We start from the raw sequence: 22,541 nt of genomic DNA, 5'->3' as shown, positions 1-22,541 counted from the left end.
GAAAAAATAACGCGTGTAATTTACTTCAAAAAATCTTGTTATCCTTAAGTAATTGGTATTCTCATCCAAAATGGCGGACAACAAAATATCTAATAGAGGGGCCAGAGATCTATTACTATCCCTCAGACACTTCATCTTAGAATTCCTCTGAGACTTTCTCAGACACTTATTTTATTGACACTCACACTTGAACATCCACTTCGAAGTTCAAAACACCCAAAATTCAAATGCCCTCTAACTTGGACAGCAACCAAGAGAAGCTCAAATTCAGATCAGTGAAGATCCGCCGCTTCTCTCTTCACATCTACTAATCCAGAGCTAACCTATTTTGAAAACCCTCGCAGCCTACTAACGCACCCAGTGAAAACTTTGCTCAATTGTTGCATCTTATGACTTAACAAAAATAAATTCCTGTCTCAAAGGGCAGAACACAGTTATTAAAGATTTGAGAAAAAACACACAATCAATTTACAATTGCGCCAATGATAAATTCACAGAAAAGTAAATAAATTGGTAAATAAAAAAAATGTTTTAGTCAATAATCTTTGAGAGATCTCTACCGAGTTTTAATTGCTCAGAATACAGTCAAAACTTGATACTGTGCCAGCATTCATCTAGAGACAAGCCAGCTCAGAGCTTACCTCAAGTCCACCCTAGCCCCTTGAGACGACTATTTTATCTTCAATTTTTAACCAACTATATCTTAGCAATTTATGACACTATCTAAAACAACCAAGAAAATCTACGTGGTTTTGAATTAATACCGCGTTATTATTTTCCACAAAAATATAGGTAAAAACTATATATAAAATATTGCAATTCTAGATGTTTTAAAGTAAAACTGAAACATGTAAAATCTTTGCTTAATGTTTATGAATACCTTGTACAGCAAGAAGTAATAATTTTAAGCATATACATATATTAAAAGTTACATACACTCGATGGTGTGCTTCAAATCGACAAATCAGCTTTATCGCGCAATAAGTGTTTGAAATATCCCTTTAGAGATTGATATCCGAGTAGCGAAACGTGTTCAACTTGATATACAGCCAGGTTTGATATTAATTAGCATAATGTACACGAGGGACCGCCACCATTTACGAAGACGGATCGTTGTTGTATGTGGCACACGAGGCGCAATTACCAGCTGCAGTCGCTTATAAAATGCTTCGTGCATTTGCGATTTTAAAGCTAAGCACTCCCCCACGAGAGCTCGTTTGGGGTTTAATACGTTCAAGCCGTGCTAAAACTCGAGGCATACTATTGTGATGTATGAGCTAATTGTGAATCATGAATTTAGTGTAGGTGTAATCAGTGGAAACTCATTCAAAGGGCTGCGGAACTGCAGCAACATATACACTTTTCTAAGTTCGATCAGCAGTACAAGTTTGGTAAAGCCATTCACATAAAAAGTTTAAAAGATAAAGAAAACGTTTACCGCTTTCACCTGGCAAGCAGGATCAGATCACTCTTTGCGTGGCATGCGATCCTAAAACAAAGTTAATCGTTGCTTATCGTATATTTTAAAATATTATTGATAAGTTAATGTTGCTCTTTTAGAATATTTTTGTTACTAAATAAACGCTTTTATTTATGTTTCGCGTCTATATGCTGATATCGATTTAATAAGAGTTACACCTACATATAATAGCAACTTAAATTGTTTTTAAGTATAGTAGAATTATAAGCATTTTATTACTTTATTAGTAAGCTCCTAAATAATTAGATTATATTTTTTAATTATCTAATCTAAATGATGCGAATTCACCGACTGTTATTAAAACAATTTTTGTAATGAATATTAAATTAAATGCCGCTTCAATTTTCCCAATTAATCTTAATGTGGTTAAAACCATCATTTATTTTTATTAAAATCAGTAACAAGACTTCTTTTAATAAATTAGTTTTATATTTTTTAAACATTACAAATAGTTGACTAATCCAACATAGATATTAACCTAATTTAAATAAAGACTTCCAGCGAAATGTTTTCTGTTTATCAGATTAGAATCTTTAATATCATTCAATCGGATCTGTTCTTTTGATGTGACATTATGAAATTTCGTAGCATTCATCGGCGCCATGCATATGTACACACACAATATTTTTACATAAGGGCAAATTAATTTTTATTACTCGTAATTAATTCGCGAGTCGACGACTTGCTAATCATCCGCATGAGTCAAAAATTCCTACGCTATTGACATGGTAAGCCAATTCAGCTACACGCATTTATTTTTAAACTCAATTTTTAGAATGTGGGAATCACTCATCCGCTTTTCGAATAGAAAATTTGAACCATAAACCATACGAGACGGGTACATAAAAAATCCTAGAAATTCTCGCGTGACGGATTATCCGCTAAATATGCTTTTGATGTACCTGATGTGGAATTAAATTGAAATTTATGCGTATTATAATTTAAAATAGAATATTTCGGAAGCCTTATTTATGATTTAATAACACTGCGAAGCGATATCTTATGCTTGTATTAATAATAATTCATATTATAAATATATTTGGAGTGTAACATTTTACCAATTGTGCACATATGTGAAGAGTCATTTCAACGATATTTATAAAATATGTTAAGTATTTAAAGTTTTACGTACAACAGCATGTTCGTTGAAAGAAAAGTCTGATGTATGTAATGGCTTCACTTAATTTAATACTAATGGCTTGTATTTATTTTTTATTTTTGCTTTTAGCGGCGATACAAAGGAGCAAATATGTGTATTCAAAGTAAGTAATTATGTTTTTTTAAATACGACTTTATACTATGAAAAAATAAGTAGAGATATTAATAAAATGTTCTATAATATTCGCAATCAAAAACAGTTGTTAATATATAATATAATATATCAATGATTCTCTTGAAATATTATTAAAAATAGACATTGAAAAATATAGAAACATGGACATGTATATAATATAGTATCCAAAATATTAAGCGAGATTGATACTATATGTTAGGTTACATGAATTTTTCTTTTAATAGCATTTGTATTATTGTTTAAATATATTTTATATTTTATTTTAAATAAAAACTGGCCTATATATTTTATATGTACTACTTAGAAATTCATTTTTATTATTATAATAATATATATAAATATAGACTGATATGTTTCAGAATTTTTGATACTAAAATTTTAATTTTAATCAAAATATTGTGTAAAATCAGCAAAAAAGTATTACAAAAAGTACTTATGTTGAATAAATAACTATATTCTAAAGTGAAACTTTCGAATATTGTTAACGCAAGGGATATATGACAATAGTGGTTTTTACGCAGGTAGACGCACTGTCTATAACGCATAGTTTACGCACGAAAAGATAGTTTTTTGTGCTTACGAGTGGTAAATATGCAGGTAGGTGGTCTATGAAAGTTCTAATATTTCTTCAATTGTTATTTTGTCTGGTATAACTTTTATGCTATTTAAAATAGTTAAAATATAATACGTTTTCATGCCCTCAAAGTTAACATTGCATCTGGTTAGACCCTTCATAATTTAAACTTTCAACTACTCTTTTATTTACAATTGGTGATTTCAGCAATTTAATAATAAAAAATGCCAATTTCCCGTGTCTCATAAAAATATCTATGAATATCTACATTAAAATGAAACATTAAAGTGAGAAGCCTTTCACTAGATTGAGTTGCAAAGTACTTGCCATAACACAGTAAGGATTAAAAATATTTGTCGTCTTGAAAAAAATAACGCATGTATTTAGTATTGTCGTTTGTAATTTACTCTAGTGTCCCACGAGAATTTGTTCCAAAACTCGCCACATTTTTGTAACTAGTTGTTCTACAAAAAGGGATGAAAAATTAGCTCTCTTATAAAAGGGTCAATAAGTAAAAATAAATAAATTCACTTTTTCAGACCCTCCCTTAGAGACTTTTTCTGACGCTTATACTGACATTCACACTTGAACATCCATTTTAGAGTTCAAGGCATCAGAACTTCGAGAGCTCTCCAACTACGACTAACTAAGTTCATACAAACTGTATTCAAAAGGAGACCGACAAAATTTCAGATCATCAAAGATCATAAAATCCACCGACGTTCGACTTCCAGAATCTGGAGTTCGGTGACGTCTGAAGCCTACAAACGCACCAACGAAAAACTTTACGTAAAACGTATAACTAACATATACAAACTGCACGTGACGATCACAATTATTGCACATCAATTAAAAACCAAAAATGCATTTTAAAAACCAACAATAAATACAAAGTCAAGACAGTCTGCAAAAAACTTTTACATATGTTTTTGTTTGGTAATACGATATTTCAGATGTATTAAAATAAAGCAATAAATCCCTTACACAAAAAGCATTTGGCTCAGTTTGTTTATTTTCCGTAATTATAAAAAATAATTCATAATATGTTTTAAATTCACTTTCCAGTGAAATTTAAAAAAAAAGACAGAAATTAATAAAAAGTTATTATAATAAAAGAACAGTTTTTCAGATCAATATAATCGATTTTTTCACCCTTAAAAAAATTCTTTACACATATTTTTTATATAATATAAAGGTAATTAAAAGTAGGTTGATTCTTGACAAAATTAAGACTCATTGAAGAAGAGTTTATACTTATATATAGAGATAATAAAACGAAGCCTTATCTTACTCCATTTTACTTAATTTTATTAGACACACTTTAACACATCTTTATTCATAAACTGCATAAACTGTCTAGCTAATTACAAAATTTACGATATCATTTAATTTTTAGCGGCTTTTTTGGCATTCCCATCGTCTAACGCATTCGAGGCGTTTTAACGAGCCAAAAATTACGGCTCCTTAAAATTCGTGTTTAATTGCGACTCTTCTAAGAATACACATCAAAGGACGTGTTCTAATTTAGTTTATCGCCGACGAGTGGTATAGGAAATGCATATTTTGTCACCAAAGACAGCTTTTCATCAACTTAAAAAATATAAAATCGACTTTGACCAAAATCTTGGACGTGTAAATATTTTGCAAGGAGAAGTTGACTACACCAGTGCATGCAAGGGAACGAGGTCAACTTTGAATGGTAGTCGTTAGTGTTTGATTAATCAGTTGACATGACACGTATGTGTGTGCATTAATCAAACAAAACAGTCATAAATTTGAATTATCATCGCACAAACGTGATGTATGACGCGGCGCATTGGTAATTAACCACAATCCGATCCGATCGAAGACTCAATCATTGTGTGCTAATTGCATGTAGTGAAAATATTGATTACAATGATTGGTAAAATCTGTATTAACACGCTATGTAACAATATAAAATGGTGACAAATTGATATTTCTGTACTATTTATGTATAGTAAAAAAAAGTTCAAATAAATAATGAACAACCAGGTGGATTATGGATAGCAAATTCATATGAATATATTAAATAATAACTCCATTTCAGATTTTCAGCAATGCAAACGTATTATACATTTTGAATAAAATAATAGTTTTTGAGTTAATCCTTATGCCTGCACTACACTCTCTGGATGTTGTCCGAACCTAAGTTACAACTGAAGTCGGCCGAGAACTACGACTTCGAGTAAGCAACCACACTGTCGCAAATTTTTTTAAAAAGAGTCGTCTTTACTTTAAATGTTTTGTTCTTTTAAATTTTCCTCACCATTTTGAAAACCGCAATAATTTACAGATTAATAAATCAGAAAAAAAGAGCTACAATTAAGATAAATTATAGCCGTAGTAGTTTATTGTAAAATAATTTTTAAAAATAATACTGCACTTAAAGGAATCTCTGAGGAATAAAATCATGAATGAATAAATACATATTTCATTCCTAATGAAATTGAAAATGGTTAGAATTGTTACAAACCAGTTATTTATAATTTAATAATATGTATGTTTAATGTAATGCTTCTAAAAAATTTTGTATAAACGCTTTATAAAAAATATCCGTTTATAATATAATATAATTTGCACTCACCAAATTTTTCGGCGTCATTTTTCTGCTTACAACTATCACGGACACATTTATTTTTATCATTACACTTATAAACCACACTATATCCCTATTTATATTTATTTTTATTGTTAGCACTTTTTTTATTTGCACTTTTTACATTTTTTGATACGTATAAAAACATTCATCAATATGAGGTTGAATTTCACAACTTCTACACATGTATACTGCATCTTTAATTATTCCAAGTACAGAACAAATACGACATTTTCTTCCCACATATTTCTCACCACTTTTTATTTTTATTGACTGATGGTTTTTCAGCTTATCCGAAAGCCTTTCTGGTGGATCGACAGCACGGGCACGGCAAGATGTAGACAATGATGAAATGTCCTTAGAATCGATAGATTCCACTGAATTCTTTTTTTAGCCTTATCGAAAATAATATCTTTTAATATGATTTTATTGTTACGATTCCAATTTTGATAGACACTAAACGAATAAAACAATGCGCATTAAAATAAATGAAAATCTTTTTTGTTTATTCAATTGTTTTTCGAAATATTGTAACTAGATATTGATCGGCGCGATCAACACCTCATATATTTATTACAGTCTATTATATATTGTATTTTTTAATAACTTTGAATATATTTTAATATTTTATTGTTCATTATTTAATATTCGTATAGAACTAAGCTAAAGCACACTTCTATAACTATATTTGCAATTGTGTTGGTCGCTGTGTATTTATATATACATCAATCGTCCTTTGTTCAAGAAATCAGTTCGATCTCCGATCGTCATGTGCGTCGCCGTAACGAATTAACTTATTCTGAAAGTCTCAAATATTTTTTTTAACACTTTTAGCGAGTACTTGTGACACATTCTGATCTTACTTTTGAATATTGAACTAGGCTATAATTTAAATTTCACTGATAACTAAATTTCATAATTATTACCTCAAGTGAAACACATAGTTTAGAATAAATTCTATGTGCGTTTTGTATCATTTTATATTTAAACAACGAGACAAATTTAATTAGAAATATTTTAATGACAAAGCAAATGTTTCAAAATTAATTTTAACAAATTTCTACAATAAATATGTTTTGAAATAAATAAATTTATCCTCTCCTGCGTACCTGTGAAAAGATTTTTTTTTATTTTTTTGCATTTACTTTAAGACTTGTATACACTTACATGACTGTTATTATTTTCTCTTTCATCACACCATGCGAACGCCCTTAATTTTAACTGATTCTTTAACGACACGTTTTTATTTTCAGCTCAGTGATGTTATTGGCACTTTTAAAATCTACTAAAACCGATAACACGTGCCGTGATTCATTCTCGAATATCCAACACATGGTCTCAATTAACGCAGACTTTTCTATAACACACCCAACGAGCTCGTTTATGACCGCGTTATTACTCATAAACGCCCATTTTTCTCGGAAAATTGCAACGACCGGCCCTTTTGTGTCAATCATCACATGCTTTAATGCCCTATGGCGGACGAGCAATGTCCTTACATGTATTAAATCTCCCTTATGGTGAACTCCTTCTTGAATATTCGCAGAAAATTTGGGTAACTAAAATCAAATAGAATATTATTATTTTTCGAAAATTGAATTACTGTGTATTATTATATTATTTTATATTTATTACAAAAACATTACTGTACAGAGTTTTATATAATAATCCTTTATTCATAAGATTAAATTCCGTATGCGTCAAACCGAATAAAAAAATCTTCTCATATGCGTAATACCAGAAGCATTTCATAAGCGTGAATCTAAATATTTATAGGTTGTCTTTTCGGTTGTTGTGTTATTTTTTCTCATCATCATATCCACAATTTTATTAGTCACACATGATGCATCACGCTCACATGGTTCCGAAAACATCACAACCAATCTCCCTATGGGAACGGAACGAGATCAGAAGAAGGAAAGGAGAGCAAAGGATTTTTTTCTCGTACGTATATCAATCACGCGCTGGCCCATTCCCTTCTCACTATTGCTTATGATTTTCCTGCTTTTTTAGTCTACACGTGTCGACAAAGTGCTTGTGAACACGGAGCTATGTGAACTTCAAATAAAGAAATGATCGTACTATCTACCATACACAAATATGATTCGTTATAAACATATATATTCAATAATTAATTAATATAAGAAAATAGTTATCGAGATATACTTAAATATTTTAAATATCCAAATAATACATAGCGCAATTAAACTCAATAAGTTATGTCTTATTAAGAATATGTTCTTTTATATTTAACTTAAGTTTAAAGATCTTCATCATTTAATGAGATTTCGTCTCCATATATAACTTTCAATACGTAATTTTCAAAAAAGCTGTCCGCAAGATTTAATCAGTTGTTGATCAAGTATCAAAAAATAAGCTAAAAACACTAGAGCAATACAAAAATATACCAAAGTCAACGTCGGTGGTCCTGGCTCTTTTGAAATACGTATAAAAGCCACGGAGAGAATAAAAAGGAATACCATGAAGAGGAGAGACAAATTACCGACGGGGTATTCGAATCAAACGTTTGCAAAAGATCCGCCATTAACGACATGGTTAAATGAAAATTCTCAGTAAACTACTGTATCCTTGTTATTTCATTTCACTGTTGGTTTATTTTACAGGTCTTAAGTATCATCGTTAACAATTTATTTTAATTTAAGAGAACAGTTAGGGTTAAAAATCGATAATTTGACACGATAGTGAGTGACTTATGAGTGTGAGCGTCCAAAAAATATCTAATGCGAGGAGAAGTTATTTTTTCATCGCCTTTCAATTTTTTTGGAATAGTTCCAAGAATATGATAAAGAGTAAACTACAAGCCGCAACAGGTCATCTATAACTTCTTAGAAATTTGGAAAAATATATATTGCGATATGTCTAGAAAAATGTTTTTCTCTGAAAGATTATTCTTATCACCATGAGCGTTCATATAAAAGTGTATAAAAAAACTATAAGGACAGACAACTATATGACTTGACTGTTATGCTGAACTATAATGAGAGCTAAATAAATAACTCAAGTTCAATTATTATTATAAAATTATATAATTTTAGAATAAAAAAGCAAATGTGTCAGTAATAATGCATTTGTAAAGTAATGTTATTAGCGGTAACTATTATAATAAAAAAAATATTATGCTTATATCTATAAAAGCTACCTAATGCAAATGCTAAGATTTTTTTAGAAAAATATATTAATAGTTTTATTGAATACTATATTTAAATATTGTTTTATTCCTTCCAGTATAAAATATTATGCAATAATGAGAAAAGCGATTTTATTTATTTTTTGTTATTTATAAATATTTTTATTAGACTAAGCTAGTATACGGAAAAGGGAGCAATGTCAAGAGATAATAGTGGATGTTTATAAAAATATCCTGAACCGAATATTATTTTAAAAGTGATGCTTATTTTTCTATTCAATATTAACTAAGAAGATTTTAAATAATATTCACGCAAATAAATCGTTTATATTTTGTAAAACTCAAGTAGCTTTTTATACCACACTTTTTAAAAAAAATAACTTTTATAATTGCTTTTAACCTTTATTCGCTAATTAATTATAAATATTACTGATTTTTTGTATTTTAATTAAATAAAAATTAACAACTAATCCAAAATTCATACCTTAAATCTACTTTAATTTAATGCAGATAATTACTCGTAATCTAAATGGCATTTAAATGTTCATTGTCATGGTTTTTAAATATAAATATTATAGTACGTATAGAGTCTCCATGAATTTAATTTCTCTAGGAATGAATTCCGGACGTCGAATAGATTAACGGCAGCTTTTGCCAAAGATTTAATGCCTTGAAGATCAGGACTTTAACGTGGATTTTTCAAGTGTAAAAGCTAGTAAAAATATCTTTGAGAAAGTCTCAGAATCTCAAGTTTTCAGATTAAGTGTCTGAGAGCAAGTTTTGGTAAAAAGCCCTTCGACAACTAAGAGGGCGTAATTATTTATTGCTCATCTTCTCGTATTCATGGCTCTTTCCTCCTCCATAGTAAATTTTGTTATCCGCCCCTTTTTCGATAGAAAGACCAATTACAGAAGTTTTTTTGGCCGATTAACCGATTACAAACGGCCGTTTTGAGGGAAAACACCAATGCATTTATTATCTTTTCTCAAAGCGACTGATATTTTAATACTTTTTTATTTATAATGCGTATCTTGTGACTTAAGGTTGCTAAAAGGTTTCTCACAGTGGTATCCCATTTAACGAAAGAAACTTATATTAATATATTCTACGCCTTAAATCAGAATTGTAAGAATTATAATATATTTAAACAATGTAAAGACAAGATAATGAAAATTTAACCCAACAAAACTGATGAAATTGTAGAAGTATATCTAATAAGATGATACACATTCCATGCTTGTGACTTTTCTCGTTATTGCTCCACACTAAACGTTGCACTGCTATAAATGGTCGGTTTTTGTTTTACATATGCAAGACGAATAGTTATCGTGACAAGTATTTTAAAATGTTTAATACACCCCTAGTGAACAAACGTGTAAATAATTTAAAGGCATACTTAATTATAAAATAAACTCAAAATCTGAAGTAAAAATTGTTTATGTATTATATAGTAATTTAATGTTGTAATAATAAGCTATTATTTTCTTTAATTAAAATTAAGTTTAGCATGTTAAATCAGAATGATTTACCTAGAAACTCTTATTTTTATTGAAGAAAATGTCAAATTTAAATTGGTAGCAATGATATCACTTAACAAATTAAATTAGTATATAGATTTTTTCCAATGTCTAGCTAGTTGTTGCCATTTATACAGTAGTTGCCTCTATTGAAGCTTCATTAAATAACATCTTTATACAGTAATAGGTAAGATAAATAAAATATATAACTATAATCTTACGATTTTTATCGATTTCTCTTGAATCGTCCATCCCGGACGCCCGCAGGACGCCGACAAGCATCCCAACAAGGAATACCAGTCTCATGTTTGACGAGTGCTCTTTAGATACCTCTCAGGCCATTAGTCGGCACCAGGTCACCGGGATTGGTCGTAGGCACTTCCATAACAACACTCACTTACACAAACCACGTTCACAAGCACATTGTACCACAAGGACACTCCCGATGCGAATGAAACATGTCCGCGACGATAGGGTGGTGAATCATAATGCGTGTAGCTCCTGGAATCAAAATAGGTATGAGTTAATTTTATGGCGAAAAGTGATAGTGGGTATCGTGTGTATCGCATAATTTATAGAATGTGTATCTGTGGAGGAAAAATGGTACCTAGGTGTCTCTGAGGCGTATGAATTGCGAAAAAAATTTAGTCGCCGTGTCGCGATAGGGATGATTAATTACGTCCATTAAAAATGTTATGCGAAAATATATGGATATTCTGACTTTATGTTTCGAAAGTTTTGTGCTAACATCTACATATATGTTGTATTTTTAGACGTGATGAATTTAATATTTTGTAGTAAAAATAATACATAATGGCCGACAAATACTAAATAGAACCGTAAAAATTTTAACAAAACATTAGAAAATTCAAAAATAACAATGGTGTGGTTTTTACTAATGAATATTAAAAAACGTGCAGATCACCTATTATTGCACAATAGCCAATAAAACTACACATCAATTATCAATTACCGCAGCATATAAAACTCACCCCCTATACATAAGTTTTGAGACACATATCTCAATACAATACAAGATTAGTACACGGACCCTTTTGGTAATTATTAGCGGTCACTTACGGTTTAATTTATTTTTTTTATACCAGGGGATGTTGTGAGTTGCTAATGCAATTGGTCCTTAATTGCCTAATATTCAGTGATTAGTACAAATAAGTATTCTATTTAATTTATTTAAGCCTTGTCCATGGACATGTATAAAATATTCGACATTCGACATTTGAAGAGAACGAATGGACACACCAGAAAAAAATCAGATACTTCCACCACATCCCACTGCGAGAACTTATATCTTTCTTATTTGACACCGCCTCCAGATACTAATACACGAATTTTAACTGTATTTTGGTATAATTTATATTGCAACTATAACACCATATATCAAACAGCTCTTCCGTTGCCTAATTGGCTCAATAAGTCATACCATTTGGCCTCAAAACGTTTTCATTAATATTATTTTTTATTTTCATAATAACAATGTACCATCCTTAAATAAAAATCATTATAAAACAAACACCATAAAAATAGTATCGAGCAAACATTTATTTTTTTACAATGTGTTTAACTTTCTACACCATACAAAATATTCTTAAATATACATTTTCATTAATGATCCTTGACAATTTATTATTCTTCACTTCTAAACTTACCCTAATGTCTTATCTAAAAATAAAATATAGTAACGGGCGATTGCCTCACAAAGACATTGCGCACTCAAAATAAAAAAAATGAAATACACCATCGTCCACAAAGACAGTACCGAAAACATATGAAACATCAAAATGCGTGTTTCACACATGTTTACAACACGTGGATGTGTCGGCATCATTTCAATACCATGTTTGTTTTCCTCAACAATTTATTTACTATTAAAAGATTTGTGTGAGATTAAGTCCATCATTGGTACTGACAATAATAAAAAATATTTATTAATCAATTTTATGTTTTGATGAAATAAATGCTAAGACGAATTACTAAATATAAATACATATACATGTATATCAATGTGTATTAATATTAAGGTCAATGGCATGAAAACATTTACATAGTAAAATGAGCCTCTCAAGTAAACAGGATGGATGCGTGAATGAAGTATCACGTGTACATATCATAAAATATGCATATACTCATTTCTGTGAAGATATATTACATTGAAATATCCTAAAAAAATAAAATTTTGCCTAAATGTATATGTTTTACACAAATTATTATTAATAAATATTTTTATTACCATATTATGAAAATAATTAATAAAAAATGCGTTTAATAGAAATTGATCATTAAAAATATAATCTTAATTTATATCTTGAAAAAACTGATTTATTTTAAGGATGCTCTTTGAATGCTGCTTCAGATCAAACATTGAGATTTCTCCGTTCCTAACATTCACTGAGACTTAACTGGATTTGGCATCGGCGACAAGAATCCAAAAATAAAGATTAAAAGCTTGAAATACTCCGTCGTTCAAGTAGATAAACAGTAGTGTGTTTATAATCTTAATCGCAAAGTAAATTCGAGGCTTAAGAATGACGTATTTTATTATAAAAAAATAATATCAGCATTGTTGTGTAAATACTAGAAATAAAATAGTCACTGCTTGAATGTAAAATTAACTTTAAAGAAAGTATTGTATTTTATATTGCATATTTAAAAATATTTTGCAAATCATGACTAATATTTATTAAAAATAATACATTTAGATTCTTAAAAAAAATAGAATATAAGACACAAATTCATGCGGTATTTAATTGCCTTTTTTTCTATATGATGATCAATAAATTTAAATCTCCTATGATTCACAGAACATACTATACAATAATATATAAGTATTATATATAACAGCACTGCACAATTCTTAGATTTTACTTTTGGGATCTGATTTAATTTCACATACGCCGCTCTGGAAGGAATACAAAGAGAAAATCTAAAATTTAAACCAACCATACGAGCGTTTCTATCAGCCGTACCGCTGAATGGAGGCAAACTAAATATCGAGATTTTCCTTATCTTAAACTAGCTGAAATATTGCATGTTAAATTATTTAAATTTAACTTTTCGTCTAAATCGAGCATATTTTCTCTGAATATTTCATATTTATATCCACACGTACGAACGTGAATATAAATAGCGGCTCCAGTAATAATATTTACGGTTTCGGTTAACCTTAACAATCGGAATCGAGCAACGATTATTTTGGATGGTTCGCTTTAGAACTTTCTTTACAAATATTTACATAGAAAACCGATTGAATTGCATCGTTTTAAATAGTGATTTTTTTGTAGAAAAGAATGCGTTACGAAACGAATTGGCTTATCTCTCTTTTTATTGAGCGTGGTACTGCACAACCGTTTAAGCAATTGAACACGATAATTGTGGAAGGCCAGGATCATATCCTGAAAATGTAGGCGTTTAGTGATTCAACGTGATCTTGATAGATACGAAAACGTGATTTTTTGTCACGTGTTTATTTTACCAATTTATATCTGATATAAAAGTATTTAATTTTTTGATGACAGAAAATATAATGTAAAATTTCTGTGCTAATATCTACTATTAAAATCTACAAATACTGAGCTAATCTGAAAGATGTCGTAGCAGATGTACTAATTAAACATATATGAGCAAAAAAAATTAAAACCATGAGCTAAGGTAAAAAAAAATATTTTTTTTAGCTAGATACAAATATAAGATTTAAATGTTTTTTTTTAACCATTATGCACTATTGATTAACAAAATCAGTTAAAAATGGTTTTCACATTAATTGTACAAATAAAATTTTTAATGCATCTAAAATAATAGATTGTAAGAAGTAGGCTTATTTTTTTAGATTCAGTCGTATGGTGATTTATATTTAATTTATTTATATTTCAAGATTGGTAATATAATATCTAAAGCACTTAAAACGGCGCTATGATGAGTCATTTGAATTATGATTCCTGCATTAGTTCATATATTATTTTATTTCTATAATTGCTATTTTTAGTAACATTGTTTAAAAACTACATTGATAACAATAACAGACTTTTATCTATTTATAAATACGCAAATTTTGACGCATTTTTTAAAATATTATGATGTTTTATATGTAACAGGTGTTATGATCTCAAATACAGACTCAAAGAAGTATGAGCAGATTTTTCGAAAACACAAAAAGGGAAAATCCTAACGCCCAATAAACGCGAATACAACTCAACGGCCATGTGCAATTTCTTTTTGCCAACTTTTCAAGCAAATATTTACGTTCATCGCGAAAAAATGCCTATTTCTTATGCGGAGACATCAATAAGCAGACGTCTTCGCGTCTCGTTTTGTTTTTTTTACTCATTTTTGGCTTCTTCTTACTACGTTTTAAGCAATTTTGCCAGAATTTCCATTTCGGCACATACATACATATATGCATATACAATGTATGTATATGTCAATTCTTCATATATACATATATACCGGTAGTTTCAAAAGTTTACCAGTAATTACATAAAAAAAAAAATATTCTCAGTATCAGTCGGCTACCTAAATGTTATCAGTATTTTGGTAAACTCTTTTCACGTATGGCAAATAAAGATTACAAGTATTTTAATTCGCATAAAACGCATTAAATTAAGAAAGTTAAATTATTATATTAGTGCAACTAATGTGCAGTATATAATTATACTGAATTGTTTTTTTAATTATAAAATTAGCTTCATAGCTTCTTGTAAAAATATAAAATTAGCTTTATAGCTTCTTGTATAATATATATTTTTTTCAAAAGTCTAAGTCTTACTAAATCGATTTTTATCGTTGAAATACTAATCTGGTAATATTTACTGTACCTTCACCGTCTTATGTCCATTACTGCTTTAAAAGCTGCTTTAAATTTAATATATTTTTTTTAGTAAAACGCTTGACAAGAAATGAGTTTCAGCACCTTTTTTGTTTAAAAAAAGCTCTGCCTACTACTAAGTATATATTTAAAACACCATGCTGAAAGTATGGTATATGGTGACTATATATCATTACATATAATTTTTATACACAATTTAATATAATTAATTAATCTAACTTTGCAGCAAAATTGTTAATATTAAGAACGCTTTTAGTCCGCTGCTGTGGCAAGAACCCGCGGCCTTCAGATTATTAGACAAAACTGTTCGGACTACACTATTCCAATCTCAACTTCCAACTTAACTTACTTAAAAAAATATATTATTTTTTAATAATTTCTCCGGTAATTTTCTACAGGTATAATACTAGCTATAAAATATTTTAATTAATATTGTGATTACATATACAATCGCTTTTATTATTAAAATTATTTCGTTACTAGATATTTGAAAATTGAAGAAATATTAGAATTATTCGATTTATCAAAAACTTAAGTTCTTTAAATATAAAAAAAAATTGTGGGAAATTGGACTTCACTATCAATAAAATTTAATTAAAATGCTGACTTTTACGTACATTAAAACCAACATTTTAATATTCTATGTTAAAAAAATCGATTAATGCTGCTTGCACAATCTATTAAAAATATGCTTACATTTTTTATTAATTTAGTAGTGTGCTAAAATTAAATATTAAAAATGCATTTGATTGTAAATAAGTCACAAGATTCTTAGAAATATGAAGTAGTATTCGCCTTTTTTATGCTAAAGAACGTTTCTAACACAGTTGTTTTTAGATTTATAAGATAAACAATTTAATAACAATGGTTATATTAAATAATTTTACTATAAGACTATAACAAACCGAACTTTTAATACAATATTAAAAAATTTTAGTAAGTATAATTTTTTTTTAATATAAATATTTTTGCACCTATCTGTATATGTGTACCTGTACATAAATATAAAACAATTGTTAATAACTTTACGTTAATTTCATAATATAATTATTAATTTATGGAATATTAAAATAATAATAATTCAACAAAGCAATTAATTTAAGTTCTCTAGCAATCTATAGGAAAAAATAAATATTATATGTATGTATTATACATACATACATATATCTAAAGATATGTTGTTAAAGAGTCAGATTACTCTCGCTAAAGGCGAGTTTAATAGTACGTTTATATGGGAATTCAGTGAATTATATCCAAATGCTTTTGAAATACATGGACATTCAGACATATTCATGTTACTTGAGATACAAGCATAAAGGAATTTTCTGTGTATGGTTTATAATAATAAAGGGTATCGTATCATACTAAAATTAGATAATACATGTATTTACCTAATAGTAATCTAATTATAAAAATGCATGAGACTTTTACTGTAATCTATAAATTAAATAATTTAATATAGAGGCGATTTTTATATATTACTCATTATCTCGCCAATATATTCAAACTACTTAATAAGCCTCTGCGATATTGTTTATATTTTTTATAAAACAATCTGTACGTAAACACGCAAAAAAATTCTATAGACAGCGTTCGCGGAAAATTTATGTGGTTTTCGCTAGTGCAAATTCAGACTCTTGTGAAAAAAGTCGCAGGAGACGCCGAGACAAGATCTGGCCATAGATTATAGAAGAGCTGCCAAAGTTAATGGAAAAAACGTTAGTAAAGACCACAAGTCGACATAATTCACAACGAGCATTACCGAAAATTTGGCTTTAAACGGACTGAATGATGAACAATGTATTTTTTACCATATGAACAATATATACAAACATGTAGTATATATTTACATTCGTTCCAGATGTAAAATTTTTGGATAAAAGCACTGCTGACCTACATTCGAGTAATATCATTGGGCTACTTTTATGTGAGCCACAATGTTTTGTTAATATAATAAGGTGGAGTAGTATGGAATAAAATACATATTTTAACGTTAGCATATTTGTTTGTCTATTAAAGTATTTTATTTATAATTATTGCTGTAAATTAATCGATATAAATAGTTACTACTCATATATCTATGTAAATATATCTACAAGGCTAGTAAATATGAAAGTGATTTTACACTCGGTTAAACACTCGTAAATTTTAAGCAAGAATAGGTGACACAAAAAGCATGAATTATAGACGTCTACTATTAATCAATGTTAATATATATTTTATGGAATGATTACTGAAAGAATTCAAAAAACAAAGCAGTCGCGAAATTAGAATGATGCTATACTTAAGAACTTCCAAATGCATTGAGATCAATTGCGTATTGTAAGTTAACTCATAAATATTTTCTCAAATAAATAACTTTTCTTTTTGAATATATCTCATGCATAAAATTAAATTTAATCTTATTAAAATTATGGTTATTTTTAAAATACATTTTTAACATAATTCCCTAGCGCAGCATAAACTTTAACCAAAGTACTCATCATTATTCAATTAGCCGCCTCCATCAAGCGCTTAACTAATATTTATGATAGAAACGAGAATAAAAACAATCACCCTTATATAATTAACACATAACTTATACCTCGACTACTCGTTTATTAACCGACAACAATTTTAACCGACTCAATGTCAAACGCGTCTCATTATTTGTCAATTAAATCTCCCATTCTATCGACAAATTTATTTAGGAATCCGACCACCGAAGGCTCGTATATCTTTCACCAGACTAGTATATGTACGTACGTTTTTTTTCCTGACGGCAGCGTCGTGTTGCCATTATTTGTCGAATCAGGCGAGTTTTCGTGAAACATTCTGTGCTTTTAATGTATTCTTTTTTCGTCGTCGCCCATAGCTATTTTGGTTTTCGCTGGAGGATCAATGTGTGGACCAAAGTTTCCTATGCTCTGGAACACAGGAATTCAACAGATCCGAGTCGGCATCTGGCAGACGTGTTTAAATCCGGATGCAAATTTAATAGTGTTTACTATATATTGCTTAGCATTGTGGATAAGACGTATAAATAAACACTTTTGATTGTTACGTTACTTGTCCGAGAATAAATTATGATGTCAATTTTACGATTAGTGATTTAATATATTTTCACATTTTTTAATGATTTTTTAAATAACCAAATATAAACTGCTGTATATAAAAAATAGTTTATAATTAGGACATTATTTATATTTAAAATGTAATTTTAAATTTATTAAATTAATCAAATAATTATATTATAAATTATAAGAGGTAAGAAAAAACATTTCAGATTATGAAAAATAAATACGCGTTTCGTATAATACGGTACAATGCGAATAACGGTAAGAAAAAAATAGAAACGGACTCGCGGGACTTTGTTTTAGTTATGCGTACGTTTTTGTGTAGCAAATTATTTTACAATGTCATAAATTAACTAACAAAAAAGAAACAATATTCAAGATATGGCGTATTTTTTCACGGCAGAGAGAGCTAAAAAAGGCTGCAAACATTTTTCGGAGCAAACTTTGCATATTAACCGTAAAGAAGTGTTGCCGAAATAATTTAACTTCTCGCACTCGTAGCGGCTTAGAGTTAAGGAAAAACGTACATTTGCGAAATTCGTAATGAACCATCCGAAAGCTCACGTATTGAATTTCAAATTAAAACGTAGCTGCGAGTGTTTACGGTGTTTATACATAGGTGTCAGATACACAAACATCATACAGCATCTCCAGTATCCTAGGTCTTTTAAAAAAAAAAAACGATCGATGCTTTTTCAAAAATCAAAAAAAGATTTGTTTAACAACTTCCGTCACATTCCCTTTCACTCTACCCCTCCACTTGTTCAACTTTACTGGCTCGACTTTATCCAACCACTAGATACATAGTTGCCTCAATCGTTATACAGCGTCTATTCTAGGAATTTCACCGTCCCAACAAATTCTTTCGTTTTCTCCTAGAACAAAGGTATCCTACAAGGGATGCAAGATATTACTTAGGGGTGCGATATTAGGTTACCTTACTGACATTTTCACTTGTATCATGTATTGTATTTTTAAGGAAAAGGGATGAGGATCTTAGGATCTTAGGATCATTGTTGCTCTGGGATTTATAGTCTCTCTTTAATAATATTTTTTTAATAATTTATATATATCGTCAGAATAATTTACAACAAATCTTTATCAATACAAAAAGTATGTATGTTTGAGGTAGCTTGAACCAAAAAAAAATATATAATATGAAGCTTTTTAAATTGCGCTATGTACTATATATTATCTTTAAATTTATTCTTCAAAATATAATGAAAAGTTTCTTACAGAAAAGGTCAATCAGGAACATCTCTCATTACATTCCCTGAGGCACGTTAATTTAAAACTGTATTTCGCCAAAACCTGAACGGAAGGGAAAAAAGGAAGACTCGACCAACTTCCGTTCGATGTTTTTGTGTGTGTTTATGTGCACGGGAAACCGACAATTACCGACGGCACTTGTGGTCGAACTAAATTTACAACTCGCACACTTCTGGACACTGAAGTGACACTCGTGCAATTTAACGCGGTCACAGCATCCTTGATGAGCGAACGAACGGACGCTTCGGTGGGCGTGTTGCCGTCATGTTCGTAGCTAATCGAACGTTGGCCGGATAATGATGAATAATCCTTAAAATATTAATATTAGTTTAAGAAATAATTTGAATTTCAATATATCGATAATGAAATATAAATATATTGATGATTTTTTTAATTTACACATGTATATTTGCTTGATAACTTAAATAAAACTACAGCTTAATTATTTTGCAACGTTTTCAATGTCAACAAGAAATATCTAAGCTCGCACCAAAGTACGCCGACTATCGACAGCTGCTTCCCTCTTCACGGTAACTTTGTTCTAGCTACGATGTCCAGAATCTAGAATTTACCACGATCTTCAGAAAAGACTGGATTATCAAGACGCAGATAAGGTTACGAGGACTATATGTACGTAATATGTGTTACAGTGTAAATAAATTTTTCAGTGAAAGTTATCTCAAGATAATTCGTTTAGATTATGTTTGCGTTCGAACAGCAAATGGACGTTTTGCAACTGTCAAAATGAGCTTCTTAAAATTTTATCAATTTGTGTTTTGGTTTATTCGTTTAGGTTAGTTTAGCGTTCGAATAGCAAATAGACGTTTCGCAACTGTCGAATTAAGTTTTATAGATACTTAAAAGCAGCATATATTTCTACTTGTGGCAATTAATTACACTATTTTTTTTTCAAGAGAAAATATATATCTATTGATAAAAAAAGTATTTGGCTATGACTTCACTGAAACGGCAGTAAAAATATTATAGCACTTAACACTAAGATCAGAAGATATAAAGATCTATGATGTTTAATTGAGTTGTGCTTTGCCTGTTTTTATATTTATAAAATGTATTTAAATTGCCTTTAAAAATATTAAAATACAAGATATTACTAACAAAACATAACAAATAAATAATAAGTTATATCTTAATCAAAATTTGATTATAATGGTCTAAAATTAGAACCAAAAAACTTTTGATTAATTACAGCCAGCAATTTTTGTTGTAAATAAAAAATTTGATCAAAACTTTTCCAGAAAGAATAAATAAATCTCAATCTCATTTAACAGTGTATTCTACAAATTAAAACATAAATTGTAGAATAATTTTTTTTAATCTAATAAATATTTCCTCTAAATTATTTTTTATCTTGATGCATGGAAATTTTGAGAGTAATACATATTTCTTCAGTGGTGGCGGGGAGAGGTTTAATTTAATTTTTCAAGGTTTTAGGGTGTGACTTAAAGAATTTTGATTTGCGTTATAAAATATTTAATATAAAAATAAGTAATAAATTAAATTTTAAATTTAAACAATATTATATATTTGTATTTTAAGTTAATACACAATTTAATAAGAATCGTAATTTGACATTTATTAATTAATTTGTATATCATCAAAGCCCGCTCAAATAATACGCGGAAAAGGCGATCAAATAAGGAAGCTTAAATTACCAATTATAAGCTTTGAATTTACGTCAAGATTTTATAAATGAAAAGTCCAAGACTGTCAAAAAAATGTTTTGTGCCTTAATATACCCTTTAGGTAAATTTATAATATTTGTTTTGAGCTTTTTTTGCTACGCAGTAGAATACATTAAACAATTTATCAACAAATTACGATTTGCTATATTCGCATCATTTTAAATGTATATTTTTTATAATAAAAATAAAAAAATGACGTGTATTTAAGGTTCTGAACTGATAGTTGAAAGTCCTTGGCACTATCCACTCAACAACATTGTAATTTATGTATAAGTTTAATATACTATAAATAAAAACGGTAGCAAGCAGCATATCAACTGAAAACTGTTATGTTGTTTTATTTAGTACAATTTAAATACTAATAATACTTGCTAAATAACTAATATCTTAGTCTAAATATTGTATTGCAATAACAGTAAAAAAATAATAGTTGAATTTAGATCAAATATATTTTAGCAAAACCGTTTATATAATTACTATTCTTCTACATTATATGTATAAAATATGTTTGTATAATATAATATTGTAAAATAACTTAAAACGTACCTTATTAAAAGTAATCCTTTCCTAAAATAAATAATAGTTTTCATACAAATAATACAAAAAAAGTCACAAATTTTCAGATTTCAGCACAACACACAAAACTCCAATTCGAAAGAAGCACAACAAACACTGATCAGATCCGGTTAACGTTATACTTGTTGATTTATAACGATCGGCACATGTCTTATTTACATTTTAGATCGAGCCGCGTGCTAAATTGTAAATTCGCGCGACGCGCATCGAGCACGCGCGGGCACGTCGCGCGCGCGCGCTAAGAACTAAGTAACACTGCTGGCGATCGAGAATTCGTCGAGAAGACGCCTCTTTTCTCCTACTACCGCTACTCGCTGTGTGACCCTCTGCGTCTATTATTAAAACGGATGTCGACGAATATATCGTGGACGTTTTATGAAAATAGGTATGATATTTACTATGTTGGGTGGTTATAAGTTTTGTGATGGCATTTCAAAGAATTTTGAGGTAATTACTAAAAACGGAAA

At 29.2% G+C, this 22,541-nt stretch overlaps 1 protein-coding gene across 1 annotated transcript in view; it reads right to left on the bottom strand.

Annotated features, from left to right (window-relative positions):
* The window catches only part of LOC148232886 (neural cell adhesion molecule 2-like), a 178,459-nt gene extending 156,131 nt beyond the window's left edge, over positions 1–22,328 (bottom strand). Inside the window, exons 1-2 of the mRNA XM_088190640.1 lie at positions 22,045–22,328; positions 10,852–11,131 (exon numbers count right to left, since the gene is read on the bottom strand). Of these exons, the coding sequence (XP_088046766.1) occupies positions 10,852–10,936 (85 nt within the window). The 5' untranslated portion in view covers positions 10,937–11,131; positions 22,045–22,328. The remainder of the gene's footprint in view (positions 1–10,851; positions 11,132–22,044) is intronic.
* Between the last annotated feature and the right edge of the window lie 213 nt (positions 22,329–22,541).

This window comes from Plectrocnemia conspersa, unplaced genomic scaffold, assembly GCF_051122295.1.
Source record: "Plectrocnemia conspersa isolate PC_06_02 unplaced genomic scaffold, ASM5112229v1 ptg000008l, whole genome shotgun sequence".
NCBI classification, from domain to species: Eukaryota; Metazoa; Arthropoda; class Insecta; order Trichoptera; family Polycentropodidae; genus Plectrocnemia; species Plectrocnemia conspersa.
The sequence above is the reverse complement of the archived record's forward strand: the minus strand, read 5'-3'. Positions and strand labels throughout refer to the sequence as shown.